Source organism: Dendrobates tinctorius, unplaced genomic scaffold, assembly GCF_039654945.1.
Source record: "Dendrobates tinctorius isolate UK_male_01 unplaced genomic scaffold, ASM3965494v1 ptg000062l, whole genome shotgun sequence".
NCBI lineage: Eukaryota > Metazoa > Chordata > Amphibia > Anura > Dendrobatidae > Dendrobates > Dendrobates tinctorius.
In genome coordinates, this window is record NW_027361730.1 from 11,490,110 (window position 1) to 11,511,325 (window position 21,216).

The 21,216-nt window shown below is 44.5% G+C and overlaps 1 protein-coding gene across 8 annotated transcripts in view; it reads left to right on the top strand.

The window, feature by feature from the left end:
- The window catches only part of IMPDH1 (inosine monophosphate dehydrogenase 1), a 102,876-nt gene that overhangs the window by 67,861 nt on the left and 13,799 nt on the right, over positions 1–21,216 (top strand). For 4 of the 8 annotated variants that reach the window (XM_073579249.1, XM_073579247.1, XM_073579246.1 and 1 more), the window contains 7 exons: positions 1,390–1,480; positions 1,715–1,810; positions 1,995–2,150; positions 3,833–3,977; positions 4,528–4,671; positions 15,927–16,010; positions 17,885–17,901. In XM_073579249.1, coding sequence (XP_073435350.1) covers positions 1,390–1,480; positions 1,715–1,810; positions 1,995–2,150; positions 3,833–3,977; positions 4,528–4,671; positions 15,927–16,010; positions 17,885–17,901 — 733 coding nt within the window. Of the gene's footprint in view, positions 1–1,389; positions 1,481–1,714; positions 1,811–1,994; positions 2,151–3,832; positions 3,978–4,527; positions 4,672–15,926; positions 16,015–17,884; positions 17,902–21,216 lie in introns of those variants that run through there. The other 4 variants (XM_073579248.1, XM_073579251.1, XM_073579250.1 and 1 more) reach the window with 4 other exon arrangements.

Genomic DNA, 21,216 nt, shown 5'->3' on the forward strand with positions numbered 1-21,216 from the left:
AAACCATACTTAACCCTAATCCTGACCCTAACCCTTAACCAAACCATACTTAACCCTAACCCTGACCCAAACCCCAACCCTAACCCTGACCCTAACCCTGACCCTAACCCTTAACAAAACCATACTTAACCCTAATCCTGACCCTAACCCTGACCCTAATCCTTAACAAAACCATACTTAACCCTGACCCTAACCCTGACCCTAACCCTTAACAAAACCATACTTAACCCTGACCCTAACCCTGACCCTAACCCTTAACAAAACCATACTTAACCCTAACCCTAACCCTGACCCTAACCCTTAACAAAACCATACTTAACCCTGACCCTAACCCTGACCCTAACCCTTAACAAAACCATACTTAACCCTAATCCTGACCCTAACCCTTAACCAAACCATACTTAACCCTAACCCTGACCCAAACCCCAACCCTAACCCTGACCCTAACCCTAAACCCCCTTAACTAACCCTAACTCTAACCCAAACCCCTAAATTCCATGGTTAAAAAAAAAAACCGCATATGCAAAAAAACGCATACATGAGCATGCCAGTGCGCACATATGCGCATCCATAGGCTATAATGGCCATTTTTAGCGCAAAACGTGCGCATATGTGCGCATGCGCTTTTTTGCAGGGCCAAAAAATGCAACATGCTGCGTCTGGAAAATACCAACGCACACCCCAAAAAAACGCAGCGCATGAAAATCGCATACATGCGCTTACCAGCGCGCAGGTATGCGCACCCATGTTAAATATAGGGGAAAAAACGCATGCGCAGGTATGCGTTTTTTTCCAGCGCTAAAAAACGCAAATGTGAAACCAGCCTAAACTCGTTGTGGTAACGTAGCCTAAAAACTCACTTTTACTGTATCAGATTAAAAGGCAATTATCACTGATCCTATTTCCACACGGCATTTTTGATAAGTTACCCCATGTAATTTAGCGGCCTTCCCTGATGAATCATATAGGAAATGCTTTGGGAATTTTATCATACATGGAGATTGGTTGTGAATGGTCTGGTTACTGGCACTGTTTTGACAGGGGTAAGGCACCCAACCTACAACTACAGCATTGTTTGCTCCTCCAGAGGATTGATGGGCATGTTTTTGGTGGTATCACCAATGTCTTTGGATTACCTGGATATTGGATGTCCACTCTAGACTGGTGGGAACTTGTCATATAGTATGATTCTCAATATACCAGCTATTTTGTAGGATTACTGCCCATTTAATGTGTTTTGTTTTTCTAGAAGAAATCTGTTCTGTGATTGGCTTTTCATTGTATTTAGTAAAAGTTAACCTTGTGTATGAAGTCTAAAACTTATTTTAAAGCCTGTACTTGATTTTAATTCAATATGCATTTACTTTTAATGGCTTTCTTCGTCAACAGGATTCTTCACAGGGAAATTCTGTGTATCAGATAAATATGATCCACTACATCAAACAGAAATATCCTGAATTGCAAGTAGTTGGTGGAAATGGTAGGTGTCTAGACTGAGATGGATATATTTGTGTATTGTGCATATGTGCACTTTGTGTAGTCGCCTCCCCTGCAATGGACCTGCTAAGGCTAGCAGACCATTCATTATGTTCCCAGTGTGTACACCTATTTTGCCCATTGCCCTCAATATTTGGAATTGTTCTTAAAAAAAAAAAAAAAAAAAAAAGGCATGTGTTCTTTAGGCATCTGAATACATGTGACTTTCTTCTGACAGTGGTGACTGCTGCTCAAGCAAAGAATCTCATTGATGCTGGTGTTGATGCTTTGCGTGTAGGCATGGGATGTGGATCTATATGCATTACTCAGGAAGGTAAGTGGTGGGCTGCTCTTCTATCCCTTAGTCCTGCTATTTAGTTAGCGCTTTTCTGTTAATTCATATGTTACGGACATTTGACTTACTAGTATACCGGCAGCAATGTTTTGGAGATACAGGTTGATGTGTCTTTTGGTTTTTTGTTTTTTTTTTGTTTTTTTTTAAATAAAAGTCAAATTAGTTCTTGTTACAGTTATGGCATGTGGAAGACCACAGGGAACTGCAGTGTACAAAGTTGCCGAATATGCTCGTAGATTTGGCGTTCCAGTTATAGCAGATGGGGGAATTCAGACCGTGGGCCATGTGGTGAAAGCATTAGCTCTTGGAGCTTCTACAGGTAAGCATCTACTAAATGAGAATTTTTTTTTGTGTGTGACGCAATCTGATAACCAGTTTTGGTAACCACTATAATTGGGTAGGAGCTTAAATTTTCAGGTTACTGTTCTAGTGACAGACGAGGAGAAATCGCTTGATATGCATGTCCAGATTTTCATCAATAGGCCTTTACAATGTTGAAGTCGATGGGGCTGACAAATTAAGTTTAACTTTGTCATGGGAAAAAAAAACCCCTGTATATTTAAAGTGTCTATGTGGATGGCTGGACACAGCGTTCAGTTTCTGTATCAGGTAAACTTAGGAGAACCACAACATGAGACTGCTGGCAGCACCGAAGCTACTTTTTCTGTTGGTACCAAAATTGGAATTTACAGATTTCAGTAATTTGCAACAGGTCACTGTAAAAATGCAGCACAAGCGATCAGTTGGATCATGCTGAAGTAACACTACCCCTATTCCGTAGTTGCAGGTTCTTTGGTTTTACTTAAGGAGAAGCTGTCGTCAGGATTTTATACTCCAAACTAATGGTGTAGCGTTTTTTTTCGCAGATTTGCCAAAAAATCCGCTCAAACGCTTAAAATAAGCTTCCCATTCATTTCTATGCATTTTGCACTTTTTGTGAATATTGATGCGTTTTTTTACCGCGAAAAAAAGCTTCACGGTAAAAAAACGCAGCATGCTCATTAATTTCGCGGAAAATTCCGCGTTTTTAGCTATTTTCTATGGGTCTTCAAACGCGCTGAAAAAAGCTTAAACGCGTGTTTTTTTGCGCAGAAAACGCGCTGGGAAAAACGCGCGTTTTCTGGTCAGGGAGTCTGGTTTTTATGCAGAAATTTCTGCATATGTGTGCACATAGCCTAAAGGTGCTTTAAAGCTGAGTAAGTTCTTACCTTTCTTGTAGAAACCCATTTTGCTGTTATGGAGAAATTCATAGTTGAAATTGTATGCTAATGAGATGCAAATGCAGTGGGAGGGCACTGAATATACAGCTCTCCTGCACCTCTCCCTACTCCCCAGCCTGGTGCCTGTCTCCAGGTCACTCCTGGTTCAGTGGCCTGTCACTCGGAGGTAGAGAGGCAGGAGAGCTGTAAATTTAGTGCCCATCCCACTGCACTTTCATCTCATTAGTATACAGTTTCAACCATTTGTGAAAACCACCTGAAAAAGTGGTAAAAGACTTGCTTTTAACCTCCAAGTAGGAAACAGAAGTGAGCATACCTCTCTTCAGGCACTTTCCGCTTGGAAGACGCTCCATGCTTTGCATTAGAAGGCAGTGGGAAGGCTAAAGAGACGCCTGGCGTCTTTGAGCAGTTTTCTAATTTTTTTTATTTCTTAATGTTTAGAAAAATAACCTTCCTAAAGTGGCTGTAAGGCTCCCAAAAATACACTGAAAAAACGATAAAAGCTCTCTGTGAACACGCAAAAAAAAGCAATAGTTTCAGATTATACGAAGGAAGTGATTTTCTGAAGCAGCATCTGCTTGAAAAAATAGATATTTTTAACCACATGCAACAAAAATGTTGTGTGAACATTCCCCAACTGACACTGGGAGCAGCTGCTGGGACTCGACCAAGGAGTCCACTAACTGCCTGGTGTCAGGGAGTTCCTGAAACTGGAAAAACCCCTTTAGCGTTTTTTTCACGCTGTTTTGTTATAACGTTTTATTTCCTATCCTCTGTGCAGTTATGATGGGTTCCTTGTTGGCGGCAACCACTGAAGCCCCTGGCGAATATTTCTTTTCTGATGGTGTGAGATTGAAGAAATACAGAGGAATGGGCTCACTGGATGCCATGGAGAAAAATACCAGTAGCCAAAAAAGATATTTCAGGTCGGCATAACAGATCTTTTACTCCCAAATAAGCTATCCATTTATATAATGTTTTCTCTTCTCCTCAAACCTAGAGAAAGTTGTCATGTGCTTAGGAAATTTAATTGTGTGTAGCGTTAAGACATTCAAATTCTAATAAACCCCCTATTTCAGGTCCCCTTACAATAGAGATCAATTTGGCCGAGGTTGGTGTTTTGTGTTGGATTGGTCAACCATCAACTGTTTCTTTGGGGTCACCTGAGTCGTCCCCGATCTGTTGCAAGACGTTTGCTTGATTTGCTGCTGAGGAGTCTGCCAGTATCCCTCTTAGACAAAGCCGAGCTTTCCTTTGTATGGTAGAATAGGGAGAGATGGCTGTGGGCCGAACGATCATTCCAATGACTGGTATCAAATATCTGAGCAACTTTAGACAAACTAAAGACGAATCATGTTACACTTCAGTTTAGTAGAAATTGTCACTGTAGCAGAACTGTTATCGGTGATGGGCAGTGTAGCGTCTAAATTGGTTTCTGATTTTTATAATTCTGCATTTTTATACATTTTGTAACAGTGAAGGGGACAAAGTGAAAGTGGCTCAAGGCGTGTCTGGCTCCATTCAGGACAAAGGATCCATCCATAAATTTGCACCATACCTAATTGCAGGAATTCAACATGGCTGTCAAGACATAGGGGCCAAAAGTCTTTCTATCTTACGGTAAGTAGTTCTTTTGTTTTTCCTTTAAGATGTTGTACACTATGTGTGTGTGTAAATAAAAAAATAAAGGGAACACTAAAATACCAAATCCTAGATAGCGATGAATGAAATATCGCAGTTGCAAATCTTTATTCATTGCATAGTGGAATGTGTTGAGAGCAATAAAACATAAAAATACTCAATGTACAGTACAGACCAAAAGTTTGAACTCATTCAAAAAGTTTTCTTTATTTTCATGACTATGAAAATTGTAGATTCACTCTGAAGGCATCAGAACTATGAATTAACACATGTGGAATTATATAATTAACAAAAAAGTGTGAAACAACTGAAAATATGTCTTATATTCTAGGTTCTTCAAAGTAGCCACCTTTTGCTTTGATTACTGCTTTGCATACTCTTGGCATTCTCTTGATGAGCTTGTCACCGGAATTGGTCTTCCAACAGTCTTGAAGGAGTTCCCAGAGATGCTTGGCACTTCTTGGCCCTTTTGCCTTCACTCTGCAGTCCAGCTCACCCCAAACCATCTCGATTGGGTTCAGGTCTGGTGACTGTGGAGGCCAGGTCATCTGGCATAGCACCCCATCACTCTCCTTCTTGGTCAAATAGCCCTTACACAGCCTGGAGGTGTGTTTGGGGTCATTGTCCTGTTGAAAAATAAATGATGGTCCAACTAAACGCAAACCGGATGGAATAGCATGCCGCTGCAAGATGCTGTGGTAGCCATGCTGGTTCAGTATCTCTTCAATCTAATATATAAAGCTCAACGTGGGTGTGTGTATGTATGTATGTATGTCTGGGATTGGCATCCGCACCGTCGCAGCTACAGCCATAAAATTTGGCAGTGTCACACTTCTGGACCCCGAGAGCGTCATAGGCTATGTTGTGAGGCGAAATTTTAACCCCACATGTTCCAATTCACCAAACAATTTTACCCCTATCTACATAATGGGGGGAAAAGTGAAAGGAAACGTGTTGGAGTCAAATCGACAGCTGCCAGATGTGAACAAGGGGGACTGGTGCGCCCGGACCGGAAGTGGCGCTGCGGGGGGCCGGTCCGGTGGCGCTGGTGGCCTGCGCGTCCTCACGCGCACCCGGACCGGAAGTGACGCGGCGGGGCTGGTGGCGCCGGTCCGGAAGTCGGGTGCCGGCCGACTTTCTCTCTCCCTGTGCGTCGCCGGGCGCCGACAGAGCGGTGGGGGCGCGGCATGCAGAGGCATGGACGTCGGGGGAAAATGGGGGAGGGGGGGCGAGAATCAGCCCCTGGCCACGTCACCTGCGAACCCGGATTACCGGGGAGAAGAAAAGGGCACAGAGGCACTGCCGAGCGGCTTCAGCTCGGGTGAAGGATGGATGAGCCGGAAGCTCCCGTGCCCCAGCTGAACAGAGCAGGAACGTAGAGAGGTCCCAAGCCAGCTCCCAGCAAAATAAAAACGAACTGGACAATCCGGCCATAGAAGTTCCTCCAGGAGAAAAGATCCAGCTCGCCCCCCCGTGATCCGGTACCTGCGCCTTCTGCTCAGGGTAAGAGGTCTTCGTGAATGTGCCCTGACGCAGTGTCCCCCTTATGTTTTCCTCCTATAGGGGAAGAAATGCGCTGACAAGGCAAAAAACCGAGAATGCGCCCTTTGCAAATGCCCCTTGCCGGACGCATACCCTAAGAGGCTGTGCCAGTCATGCATACGGCACACGGTGGCGGAAGAGACCCCTGACTTCGCTACAAGTCTATGGTAAATAATAAGGGCGGACGTTAAAGCCCTAAAATTACGTACCCCAGGGGAAGTCGTCTAGGAAGAGAAAGAGGGCGAGTTTCTCAGGGTCAGGCTCTTCAGCAGACCCTAGAGAGAATGAAGACTCCTCAGAGCCCTCCACCTCCGTGTCGGCATTCTCTTCAGAGGAAGATGCCAGCTGTTTCTGCCTAGGTCTGGAACAGTGGACAAATTAGTCAGGGCTACCATGGGGGTAACAGATGCCAAACCTGAACAGTCAGCACAGGACCTTATGTTCGGGGGTTTAGACCAACGTAAGTCGTTCCCGTTAAACGACAAGGTCCAAAATTTGATTAATAGAGAGGAAACCAGAAAGAAAAGGCTCCCTACCACCAGCCTTTAAGCGGCGATACCCTTTTGAGGACCCTGTGGTGAATAGATGGGATAAAGCCCAGAAATTGGATGCAGCAGTGGCTAAGATGTCCAAAAAATCCGCTATTCCCTTTGATGACATGGTCTCTTTAAAGGATCCGCTGGATAAAAAGCAGACTCCTACTTGAAAGGCACATGGGAAATGTCGGCTGGCGCCCTGAGACCGGCGGGCACAGCTACCTGCACAGCCAGATCTATGATGGTCTGGCTGGACCAGTTAGAAACACAGATTCCCTCGAAGCTCTGTCCTCTATCTTAAAAACCCTACCTACCATCCAGGATGCGGCAGCCCTTTTAGCCGACGCTTCGGCAGACTCCGCGAGAATGGCGGCCAAGTCCGCAGGGCTATCAAATGTAGCCCGAAGGGCTATTTGGCTGAAATGCTGGCCCGGGGATATCCAGGCCAGATCCCGGCTGTGCTCCATCCTGTGTGAGGGGGGAAAATCTATTCAGACCGGTCCTAGATGAACTCCTGGAGAAGTCTGGCGACGATAAAAAGAAATTCCCTTCCCTGCCCACCCCTTCCTATAGACGTCCCTTTGCTAGGAAGAGGTTTTTTCGGAGGTCGTCATCCAGGGACCGGGGCAGATGGGAAGATAAAAAAAAAAGAAAAGGTACTGGTTTTATGTTTGGAGGGGGACACCAAGAAGCATCCCGTGAGACCAAGAAACCTCCCCAATGACTAGAGGCCCCGGTGGGAGGTAGACTATCGGCCTTCTGCCAAGCCTGGTCGCGGATCTCGAACAGTAGCTGGATCCTTGGGTTGGTAGCCTCAGGCCTAAAGCTCGAATTTGCCTGTGTCCCCCAGAACAGCTTTAGGGTCACCCCGCTTAGGTCTTACTTGGCAGAACAGACTGCCCTAGAAACCGAAATTGTTGACCTATGTCAGAAGGGGGTGCTGATAAAGGTACCTGAGGCGGAGAAGGGCGAAGGCTTCTACTCCCCCCTATTTTTGGTCCGTAAACCAGATAATTTCTACAGGACCATAATTAATCTGAAGGCACTCAACAGATACCTGGTCATTCGACCTTTGAAAATGGAAACTATCAGTTCCACAATAAAATTGCTGTTTGAAAATTGTTTTATGGTGGTGTTGGATTTAAGACTCTTATTAACATGTACCCATCTATGCGTCTCATCAGCGTTTCCTTAGAGTGGCAGTTCATTTGGAGGGGTCATTACAGCATTTTCAATATGTTGCCCTTCACTTTGGTATAGCAGTCGCCCCCCCGGGTGTTCACTAAGGTTATAGCGGAAGTTATGGCCCATCTACAGGAAGCAGACATCCTAGTAATCCCCTACCTGGAGGACTTCCTTATTGTAGGAAAAACAGCGGTCCATTGTCTGGATCAATTGCAGAAAGCAAAATTGGCTTTGGAATGGTTAGGGTGGCTATTAAACATTAAGAAGTCCCGTCTACAGCCCATGAAGGTCCAGCAGTTCTTGGGCTTGATCCTAGATTCGCAGAATCAGGAATGTCGTCTTCCACCCAAAAAATTGGTTCGCCTACGTCAGCAGGTCTTGAACGCCTCCAATAGCCCTTCCATGTCTCTCAGGAAAGCAATGTCCATCCTGGGTTCTCTCTCATCCTGCATCCCCGCGGTTCGGTGGGCCCAGTTGCATACAAGGGTGCTACAGGGCGAGGTTTTACGCCATCAAAAGATCCTGGGCGGTTATCTAGAAGGCCAGTTGACTCTGTCCCAACATACTTTGCATGCCCTTGAGTGGTGGCTAGATGAGAACAATCTAGCCAGAGGGGTACCCTGGGAATATAACATAACCCGGGTAGTCACCACAGACGCAAGCCCTACGGGTTGGGGGGCCCACATGGGGGAGATCTTGATCCAGGACCTGTGGGATAGTCATCAGTTGGGGACGTCCTCCAACCTGAAAGAGCTAACAGCCATAGAGCAGGCAGTTAAAAGCCTTCTTGTGGATCTACAGGGTCGCCATGTTTGAATATTCTCTGACAATCAGGTCACCGTGGCTTACATCAACCACCAAGGCGGCACTCGGTCCAGGCCTCTGATAGAGGTAGCAGAACGGCTGTTACAGTGGGCAGAGCAACATCTCCTATCTTTAACAGCTGTGCACATAAAAGGAAAGGAAAACACCACGGCAGACTTCCTAAGCCGCAACCTTCTAAAGCAAGGGGAATGGTCCTTTAAAAGCGTCCATCTTCAACCGGATAGTACAAAAATGGGGGCAGCCAGAAGTGGACCTTTTCGCCACCAGAGAGAACAGGAAGGTGCCTCGGTTCTGCTCCCTGAATCCCAGGGAGAACCCTCTGGCAGTAGATGCTCTTCTAATCAAATGGGACTTCAGGCTAGCATACGCCTTCCCTCCCCTGGCTCTACTACCCCTGGTGATGAGGAAAGTCAGGAAGGACAAAGCGAGGATTATAGTGATCGCCCTGTTTTGGCCCAGGGCGGCATGGTTTTCATGCCTGAGGACCATGTCGGTATCCAACCCTTGGGTCCTACCAAACATCCCAGACCTCCTGTCCCAGGGCCCAGTTTACCATCCTCAGGTAGCTGGCCTACATCTGACGGCGTGGATTTTGAGCGGGCACTGCTAAGAGAGGTTTTTCCCCAGCCCTAATTAACACCCTGCTTAAAAGCAGAAAGCCGGTTACAACCAAAATCTACGTGAGGATCTGGAAGAGATTCCTTCAGAGCTCAGGGGTAGTAGCTGGACAGTCCACTCCCATAGCACAGATCTTAGAGTTCTTGCAAAAAGGTCTGGACATGGAACTCTCCACCAGCACCCATAAGGTACAGGTGTTGGCTCTAGGGGCACTGTTCAACTGCAACATCACCAGTAACCATTGGATCAATAGGTTCATTAAAGCAACAGGCAGGTCCAGACCGTTAGTGAAAAATAAATTTATGCCATGGGATCTAAACCTAGTTCTTACGGCCATGACAGAGGCCCCGTTTGAACCTATATCATCAGCTTCCACGAAAAACCTGTCCCTTAAAGTGGCTCTTCTGGTGGCGTTGACATCAGCCCGTAGAGTGAGTTACATCCAGGCGCTATCTAGACTCCCTCCTTGCATACAATTCAGGGATGACAGGGTAATTCTTACACCCGATCCAGCATACCTGCCTAAAATAGCCTCTAGTTTCTATAGAACTCAGAAGATAGTTCTTCCATCCTTCCTCCCTAATCCCACGAACGATAAGGAAAGGAAATTACACACTCTCTAGACGTTAGGAGATGTCTCCTAGAGTACCTGGCGGTTACCGACCCCTGGAAGAAAGATAATGCCTTATTTCCTATCAGGGCACTAGGAAGGGCCTTAGGGCCTCAAAAAGTTCGCTAGCGAGATGGATTAGGGAGGCCATTTCTTTAGCATACACCTCAAAAGGCAAACCGGCCCCTGGCAAGCTGAGGGCGCATTCCACCAGGGCCATGGCAACCTCTTGGGCAGAGAGATCGGAGGTCTCGATCGACCAGATATGTAAGGCAGCTACTTGGTCCTCTCGGAGCACCTTCTACAACCATTATAGACTAGACCTGGGTGCTTCCTCAGACCTCTCCTTTGGTGTCAGGGTTCTGCAGGCTGTAGTCCCTCTCTAAAGTAATTATTACTCTCTGTAATTCTCTCAGGTGGTGCTGTCATGGACGACCGAATAAAGTCGTAGTTACTCACCAGTTAACGGTATTTTTCGGAGTCCATGACAGCACCCGTATATTCCCTCCCTTTAGTATATTTTGGGTGTGCACTTCTTCCTCTTATATGTACACGGGTAATAGGCGTGTAGAGTATTGTATATAAATTATGCTATTAACCATTGCGGTCCTCTTGTGCTCTGTAAACCAACTGATGCGTGGGAGAGGTGCTGCCTTATGTATCTGTAGGATTTCCTGTTCCTGGAGGCAGATCCCCTCTCTCAGATGGTGCTGTCATGGACTCCGAAAAATACCGTTAACCGGTGAGTAACTACGACTCTCACCACACATACACCAACCTCGCCACATAAGAGTCGAAACACAAAAGTCGCCACTCAAAACTCGCCACACTGTCCCAGAGCTGTTTAAAAGATGAAAAATCAGCTGTGATTGGTTGCTATCAGCAACAGTTTTTTCTTTGTAGACCGTTGTGGTAACAGGCCTATTATTCTTATTTCTATGGTGTTATCGTCCTTCTGTAAAGCTGGAAATAACACAATTTATTACCGTGCCAACACAGACCACCCTCTGACACAGACTGCAGGGGGAGCCCAGTATCACACAGGATAGGATTAGATACACGGCTCAGCAGTCAGTATCACACAGGATAGGATTAGATACACGGCTCAGCAGTCAGTATCACACAGGATAGGATTAGATACACGGCTCAGCAGTCAGTATCACACAGGATAGGATTAGATACACGGCTCAGCAGTCAGTATCACACAGGATAGGATTAGATACACGGCTCAGCAGTCAGTATCACACAGGATAGGATTAGATACACGGCTCAGCAGTCAGTATCACACAGGATAGGATTAGACACATGGCTCAGCAGACAGTATCACACAGGATAGGGATTAGATACACTGCTCAGCAGTCAGTATCACACAGGATATGATTAGATGCACGATTTTTATGTGCAATATAATCATTATAATTTGTTAGAACTAACCACAGTTGGTTACTATGCCCAGGCAACTGGGCTCTTCAGCTACTTTTGAATAAATCCTCAACAGTGTCACCAGCAAAGCACCCCCACACCATCACACCTCCTCCATGCTTCACGGTGGGAACCAGGCATGTAGAGTCCATCCGTTCACCTTTTCTGCGTCGCACAAAGACACGGTGGTTGGAGCCAAAGATCTCAAATTTGGACTCCTCAGACCAAAACACATATTTCCACTGGTCTAATGTCCATTCCTTGTGTTCTTTAGCCCAAACAAGTCTCTTCTGCTTGTTGCCTGTCCATAGCAGTGGTTTCCTAGCAGCTATTTTACCATGAAGGCCTGCTGCACAAAGTCTCCTCTTAATAGTTGTTGTAGAGATGTCTGCTGATAGAACTCTGTGTGGCATTGACCTGGTCTCTAATCTGAGCTGCTGTTAACCTGCGATTTCTGAGGCTGGTGACTCAGATGAACTTATCATCCGCAGCAGAGGTGACTCTTGGGCTTCCTTTCCTGGTGCGGTCCTCATGTGAGCCAGTTTCTTTGTAGCGCTTGATAGTTTTTGCCACTGCACTTGGGGACACTTTCGATGTTTTCCCAATTTTTCAGACTGACTGACCTTCATTTCTTAAAGTAATGATGGCCACTCGTTTTTCTTAGCTGCTTTTTTCTTGCCATAATACAAATTCTAACAGTCTATTCAGTAGGACTGTCAGCTGTGTATCCACCAGACTTCTGCTCAACACAACTGATGGTCCCAACCCCATTTAGAAGGCAAGAAATCCCACTTATTAAACCTGACAGTGCACACCTGTGAAGTGAAAAGCATTCCTGGTGACAACCTCTTGAAGCTCAAGAGAATGCCAAGAGTATGCAAAGCAGTAATCAAAGCAAAGGGTGGCTACTTTGAAGAACCTAGAATATAAGACATATTTTCAGTTGTTTCACACACTTTTTGTTAATTATATAATTCCACATGTGTAAATTCATAGTTTTGATTCCTTCAGAGTGAATCTACAATTTTCATAGTCATGAAAATAAAGAAAACCTTGAAGGTGTGTCCAAACTTTTGGTCTGTACTGTAAATCAAAATTAATATCCCATGGAGGTCTGGATTTGGAATGATGCTCAAAATCAAAGTGGAAAATTTAATTACAGGCTGATCCAACTTTGAGTGGAAATTTGTCAAGACAAGGAAATGATACTCAGTAGTGTGAACCTGCTCTCATCCATGAAGAGCACAGGGTGCCAATGTTAAATCTGCCAGTCATGGTGTTCGCTAGCAAATGCCAGTCGCCCTCCACGGTGTTGGGCTGTAAGCACAACACCCACTTTTGTACATTGGGTCCTCGTACCACCCTCATGGAGTCTGTTTCTGACAGTTTGAGCAGACACATGGATGATAGTAGCCTGCTGGAGGTCATTTTGCAGGGCTCTGGTACTGGTCCTCCTGTTAACCCTTGCACAAAGGAGGACTTAGTGGTATTGCTGCTGGGTTGTTCCCTCCTATGCCCCCCTCCACGTCTCTTGGTGTACTGGCCTGTCTCCTGTTATCTGTTCCATGTTCTGGACACTGTGCTGACAAACAAACCTACCCTTCTTACCATAGCTCACAGTGATGTGCCATCCTGGATGAGCTGCGCTACCTGAACAATTTCTGTGGGCTCCTACTGTACCTCTAGGGGTGAGAGCAATGACAAAATGCGAAAGTGACCAAAATGGTCAAAAAGAATGAGAGCAGAGAAATTCTGTGGCCTCCCCCTTCAGAACCACTCCTTTATAGGGGTTGTCTGGCTAATTGCCTATCATTTCTACCTGTGGCCTGTTCCATTTGCACAAGAGCAGGAGAAATTGATTCACAATCAAGTGTTGCTTCATAACTGGACAGGTTGATTTCACAGAAGTGTGACTGACTTAGAGTTACATTGTGTTGTTAAAGTGTTCCCTTTATTTTTTTGAGGTGCGTGTATACAGTGTGCCTGTAAAGTCATGGTGCACTTTTGACCAGTCACTGGAAAGCAACAAAAAAAAACGATAAAAATGTGAAATCTGCTCCAAATAAAAGAAAAACTCTCAGTTTCATACCTATTCAGTGCAGTTCGATGTGGGCTCCATTTGTTGCCCTACACAAATCCAAACGATAGTAAAGTTCTTGCCACACACGGATAGGGACGTCTGGTGTAACATTGTGCATAACGTCTGTGATTCTCTGTTTTCGGTGCTGCGTCATCTGTTCATGTGCACATTCTGCCACATCATCCTACAGAAACTGGGAGGGTTATCCTTTTATTTGGAGCAGATTTCACATCTCTATCATCTTTTGTTGCTTTCCAGTGACTTGTCAAAAGTGCACCATGACTATACGGACACACTGTATATATGATTGTAGTTGTTAAATGTCATACAACAAAACTTCGGGCAAAGTAAGGCATTATATGGTTCTTATTGTAATGAATAAGATGGGTTTTTAGTATAATACCTTTTATAATATATTCATGCACTCATTGCCGGAAGTGTTGGCACCTTTGACATTGTTCCAAAAGATTACATATTTCTCCCAGAAAATTATCGCAAATAAGCATGTTTTGTTATACACATGTTTATTTACTTTTGTGTGTGTTAGAACAACCCAAAAAAGGCAAATTGGACATTTCACACACAAACCCAGAAATGGGACCAATAAAATTGTTGGCACCTTTCCTAAAATGTGGGTCAACAAATTTGTTTCATTCATGTGATGCTCGTTCAAACTCGCCTGTGGCAAGTAACAGGTGTGGGCAATTTGAAAATCACACCTAAAACCAGATACAAAGGGGGAGAAGTTGACTGAATATTTGGATTGTGTCTGTGTGGCGTGCCACACTCCGCATGGAGAACCGAAAGAAGAGCACTGTCTGAGGACTTAAGAACCAAAAAACATCAACAATCTAAAAGTTACAAGTCCATCTCCAGAGATCTTGATGTTCCTTTGTCCACGGTGAGCAACATAATCAAGAAGTTTACAGCCCATGGCACTATAGCTAATCTCCCTACACGAGGACTGCTGAGAAAAATTTATGAAAGGTTGCAATACAGGCTAGTGTGCAGATGATGGATTAGCAGCCCCAATCAAATTCCAAAAGGTGCATAGTGTCAGTGCGAATTATCAGTCGACATTTGAATGAAATGCTATGGCAAGAGACCCAGGAGGACCCCACTGCTGACACAGACATAAAAAACTAGAATGCAGTTTGCCAAAATGTACGTCAGCCAAAATCCTTCTGTGTAAGCGTCTTGTGTGACAGATGAGACCAAGATGGCGCCTTTTTGGTAAGGCGCACATCATTCTACTGTTTATCGAAAACTGAATGAGGCCTACAAAGAAAAGAACATCATACATATAGCCGAATATAGAGGAGGTTCAAAGATGTTTTGGGGTTGTTTTACTGCCTCTGGCACTGGGGTGCCTTGACTGCGTGCAAGGCATCATTAAATCTGAAAATCACCAAATGACTATTGGGTCGCAATGTAGTGCCCACTGTCAGAAAGCTGACTTTGCATTCTAGGTCATGGGTCTTCCAGCAGGACAATGACCCCAAACATACTTCAAGAAGCACCCAGAACTGGATGGAAACAAAACTCTGAAAAGTTCGGAAGTGGCCAGCAATGAGTCTGCATCTAAATCCTATTGAACAACTGTGGAGAGATCTTATAATTGTTATTAGGAGAAGATACCCTTCAAATATGAGAGACCTGGAGCAGTTTGCAAAAGAGGAGTTGTCTAAAACTTCAGTTGAGAGGTGTAAGAAGCTTTATGATGGTTATAGGAAGCAATTGATTGCAGTTATTTATTCCAAAGGGTGTGCAACCAAATATTGAGGATGCCAACAATTTTGTCGAGCCCATTTTTGATATTTTATGCAAAATGATGTCCAATTTGCCTTTTTTTTTTTTTCTTACTCTGTTATTAAACAAGTTTATTTCCTTTTTGTGTATTGGAACACAAAACAAACATGTGGCCATGACTTTATACCATTTTGAACATGTTAAACTGGCCATATCCTATCATAGAATAGTGGATGCAAAGCAGAATAAAACATTGTTTTTATTTTTTAATTTCTCCTCTTCATTGTGGAATTATTAGCTTTTAGATAATTTGTTAAATTGAAAAGGTGCGTCACCAGAGATTATACACTGGCATCATGTACTTCTTCCCCTGCATGTGGTTGACCAATCCTAAGCTGGTAGCGTTGTACATGGGAAAGAACCAACCAAAACAATAGCGGTTGTCTCCTATATGAGACATGTAAGCGGTTCTTAGCTTGGTCCAGTATTTGACAGTGGCTCTATCTTGCTGGATTACCAGACAATTTTGCTAAGAACTATTTTAATACTATGTCAGTCTAATAACACTGCAATCTAATTTCTGTTCAAGTTTTTAGCACAGTTTGTCTTTTGGCCCTTCAGAGCCGAGATAAAACAAAACAAGCTATATGGTTTGATACTTTCGCAGGTCCATGATGTATTCAGGGGAACTCAAACTGGAAAAGAGAACAATGTCAGCACAAGTAGAAGGTGGTGTCCATGGTCTCCACTCGTAAGTACATTTTTTTTTTTTTTTTTTCTCTTTTACTTTCACAGGTGATGTTTTATCTAATGTGGTGTTTGTTTGTTTTTTTTTTTGTTAGAATTTCTTGATTATTTTGATATTTATTTGCGCTTAAAAAAACTTACATGGATGGTTAAAACAAACAGTGCATTTTAAGTTTGAGTTGGGGTTTATCAATGCTTCCAACTAAAAAAAAAAAAAAAAATGCATTTATATGTGCTTTTTAATGTAATTCAAATTTAAAAGTGCTTAATTAATGCAGGTTATAGAAATGTAGCATTCTTTGCTTCCTACAAAACATGTAGGGATATAAATCTGCTCCATTCATGTATGGTTTACAAATTAGTGGTGGTGGCTGCATTGGTGACCTAATAGTAAGGTGCTGATCAGGAAACCTGTTAGAATACCAGGTTTCTTGTATGTTTTACTAGTGCAAATGTGTATTGATAGAATACCTCTTTAAAAACCTTACCAATCCAATTGCATTATTCAACTTCCTGTTAAGTTAGTGGAAATCATGAGAGCTGATTGCACAATGTAATACTCAACTAAATTTGAAGCAGAATTCACATCAGCCGCAACTTTTTACGTTATGAAGAGCTGACTTTTAGAAATTTACTTAGAAAACATCATGTCCTTATGCTCACACAACATTCTGGCCAACCCTTGTTCATCTGACAGCAGACTTGGCAACTAAAGTGTGATGTATAGTCAGCGCACTTCACTATTCACCATCTGTGGGTGATGCATTCTGTCACTTGTATCAGGACTCTGCAAAAGGTAGACCATACACCAATCTGTTTAATTATCATATATACTCGAGTATAAGCCGACCCGAATATAAGCCGAGGCCCCTAATTTTGCCATGGAAAACTGGCTAAGCTTAATGACTCAAGTATAAGCCCCGGGTGTACATTGTCCCCTCATCCCTGTCCTGCTCTGTGTGGCTCTCCCCCCTCCCAGTACGCGTGGCGTGGCTCGGCTCCCCCTTCTATGTATGGCTCAGCTCCCTGTCCTCCCCCGTGCTCCTCCGTACTTCCAATGCTCTCCGTGCTGTCCCTGTCCTCCGTCATACTCACCCTGCTGTGCCGTCGCTGAACGTCCCTGCATCCTCCATTGTTCAGGGCTGATGGCTTCTTCCTGCCTTCAGCGGTCACATGGTACCGCTCATAAATATGCTTCCACGCCCATGGGCGTCCATATTGATGAGCTTAATGAGCGGTACCATGTGACCGCTGAAGACCGGAAGAAGCTGTAAGCGCTAGGACAAGGAGGATGCAGGGGACGTTCAGGGAGGCACGGGAGGGTGAGTATTACTTCCCAGCCACCGGCTCCTGCCGCCGCTCCCCCTCCCCCGCTGGTTTCTGCTGAATGACTCATGTATAAGCCGAGGGGGCATTTTCAGCACAAAAAAGTGCTGAAAATCTCGTCTTATACACGAGTATATACGGTACTGTTGGCATGAGGTTAGTATAATACATCGATAGAATTCTATGCAATGTGTGTAGCCACCATATTAGCCCCTTGTACTTACTACAGAACCTTTATGACCTATTATGTCTCCACCCTACTCATTCAGTAAGTATTCATTTATATGTAGTCCTGATAATACCCTCGTTTTATTTCCGCTATACTACTACACATGGAGTATTTTTACTCTTCTGTTTTCATAAATGACAACATGGATTTTAAGTTTTCCTCTCCTGCTCATGGGTCACAAAGTATAGTCCTAACACATATTCTCCTGTACATGTGACATTTTGTCTGTTTTAGTTATTGGTGATGGGCTAAATTAATACCACCTCAGTGACCAGACGGCTTTTAATTTTCTTTCTTTCTCTTTGGACATGCATCCATTCTAGATACACATTTCTGCCATGTAAGTAGTGGAGCATTTGTCAGTCTTGTAATCTGCAAGACAAAACCTACAAGAGAATGCAATGCTTTTATATACTTAGTCTTAAAGATCATGTATTACGGCAAACTGTTATCTTCATTTTGGTGAAGAGTGCAGGAATAAATGGCATGTATGACACTGGAGTAAAGGGCCCTAGTGTCCCTTTTAGTAGGTAAATTCTGAATATTCCACGCTGCCTACTGTGTGTCTCATTTCCAGGGCTGTGGAGTCGGAGTCGGTGCTCATTTTGGTGGAGTCGGAGTTGGAGTCGGTATAAAATGGACCGACTCCGACTCCTAAAATATATAATAAATTGGGTACAGTAATTCAATGCAGGATGTGCTGAATATTTTTTCATAGGAGTTTGGGAAAGTTATGAAATGTCCTATAAATGGCTGTTCTATTCCTGATCTAAGGCTACATTCACACACAGCGTTTTTCCTGTGTTTTTTGAGGATACGTTTTTCAGCTGCAAAAGCTGATCATCTTTTTAAAAAACCGCATCACCTGGAAGGTTTTTGAGCTCATAGATAATGTTTTCAATAGCAAAAGCAGATTAGAAATTTGCTCTATCTATATATCCATTTATCCATATCTGTCTATCCATATCGTATCTGTACCAAAAAGAATGAAAACCGGGTAGTACACCAATATATATTCTGTTCTATCTAAATATCTTGATTATTGGATCATAAAAATGATTAAATGTCTGAGGTTCACATTGTACTACAATAAATTTTTCACTTAAATATAAGCAATATGTGTGGGAGTCGGAGTCTCGGAGTCGGAGTTGGAGTCGGTGTAAGGGAAATTGAGGAGTCGGAGTCGCAGGTTTGGCTTACCGACTCCACAGCCCAGTCATTTCCTGGGGCTAAATTGAGTGATATTGAGGATTTCTGTTTTGATCACTCACAATCTGTCTACCACATATGTAATAGTTTTCAATGGGTTTCCAGTTCTATCAAAGTAAAGCTTAGAGAGGCCGTAAGCAAAATTTATCACTATAAATTAAAGGTATGGCCATAATGGCGCTATTACACTGATTAAATTGATACCTTTATTGAAGGAATCCGATCAGTAGTTTTTTTTTGTTTTTAATCATAGTTTTAAGTTTTCATCTGACTTTTGTGCATTGGGGCAGGCCTGGGGAGGTTAGGTTATTTTCTGCTCCAGCCCTTCTACAGGGCCACTGACTTGCCTCCGTCTTGTAATTTTGCGCTCAGTGGGTGAGGTCACGTGCGCAGTGTGAAATTCCACATCTGGTCTTCAGGTCTTCTATAAAATGGTGCCAAAGTCGGCGCATGTGTAGATCGAGAACTGTTCTGTCCAATGGAAAACCCGCTTTCCCATTTCAGATGTTTTACAATTGGAGGAGCCAGATATTCTGCTCACCTGATCCTCCACCCGCAGCCACTTTATGGACAGTAGGACAGTTGAGTTTTCCTTACAGACTGATCAAACAAGAGAAGATGGCCAGCCTCTTGCATATAATATGACCCCGATTCATGAAGATTGGCGTTTTCTATACCAGACTTAATGAGGGGAGATATGTCACATTCATTGCAAGGTCATAACCAAACAAATAGACCCAAAAAATTACCGGGGCACAAACAACAGAATCAATGGATACACAAGGAGAACTACAGTATATAGTGCGACTAAAAATCTTTTTATTTAAACTTATTTAAAAGTTATTAAAAATTAATGGTTTATGACTAATTACAAGTGTCCAAGGCAGCTCCTATCCAAATAGGGAAAAACGCCAACACAAATGTTGAAAGTCACTCACAAAAACCGTGCCAATTTACCGCCCTGTTTTTTAAAGCCTCATAAGCACCCTATAGTCGGTACCATTAGTCAGGCAATCATTAAAGTAATATAAGACAGCACTTATATGAGTAATAGATCTGTGTGTGGCGTCCTCATCGCCCCAACGCGCGTTTCGCTTCTTCAGGAGGCGAAGACTGGCGTTTTGTACACCAGCCTTAATGAGGGGAGATATGCCTTATTCATTGCATGGTGTATGCATCTTTCAGAAATGTTACAGCAGCCATAGGCTGGCGTACACTTATGCCATTAATTTGTCACACTTCATTGATTTTTTTTTTTTTTTTTTTTTTTAACATGGTGGGATGAGGCTTTGTTTTACGCAGGACAAATTGCAATATTTTTTTAGCTCTGTTTTGGAGTTGCATATAAATTTACTGTCATTTCTACAGTTTTTCTTTGCAATGCAAATATAGGGAAAATTTTGGTGTGTGTAAAAATATTAAGGCTATTATGATCTTGTGGATACTGTACATGTAAAAAAAACATTATTAGAAGTATCCAAGCGGAAAACTGATTTTCCAGGACGTCCACCTGACAGCACCATGGAGGACGTCCACCTGACAGCACCATGGAGGACGTCCCCTCCTCCTTACAGGGACAGGAAAAGCACACGAGAGGTTAAAAGGTCACGGAGGGACACACGAGAGACCGCTGTGAACTTACGGGGGGGCTCAGGGGATCGTGCGGCCAGTCCAATCCTTCCCCTGTCAAGAGGTGCCGGGGCCGAAACTCCCAGAGGGGGAGTCCCTCTGCTCCAAAGGCCAGGAGCAGGACGACGCTCCTGTAGGGAGCCGTTCCTCCCTGTGGGAGGCTCTCGGCTCCAGGATACACCGCCATAGCAGGCGAAGGTCGGCTCCCCGTAGGCGGCTGGCCGGGCGGGCACCGACAGAGAAACAGCGCGGTCGGCGCAGGCTGCGGCTCCAGCAGTCCGCCATAGCAGGTGGAGGTCGGCTCCCCGCAGGCGGCTGGCCGAGCGGGCATCGGCGGCAGATCAGCGCGGTCGGGCGCAGGCGTAGCCCGGGCAGGGAGTGGAAAGAGGCGGCCTATCGCGAGAGTTCCGCGTCATGTCCGGTGATGTCTCACGCCGGGTTTGAATTCCAGCGCGTGCTCCAGAGGCACAGATCACGCAGGATGGAAGGAAACGCTCCGGCAGGTGGAGGGGTAAGTGCGCCTGGCGCAGACCACCCTCCCCACACCCATTTCCGTTGCCCGGGACTGAGACGGTTACCCCATCTTGTATTATTATGATAAGGGAACCCCAGCAGAATCCCCCTCTGGGGTGAAGGACCCGGCTAAAGCCACCTCCAAGTCGGTCCGATGCCCCGTATGCAGGGTAAAGCTGCCAGACACCTATAACAAGACCCTATGCGGGCCCTGTACCTCTAGGGTCATGGGCGAGGAACAACCATCCCTCCTTTCCGAGATGAGATCATTGATAAGGGAGGAAGTCCAGGCCTCTAGAGCCAG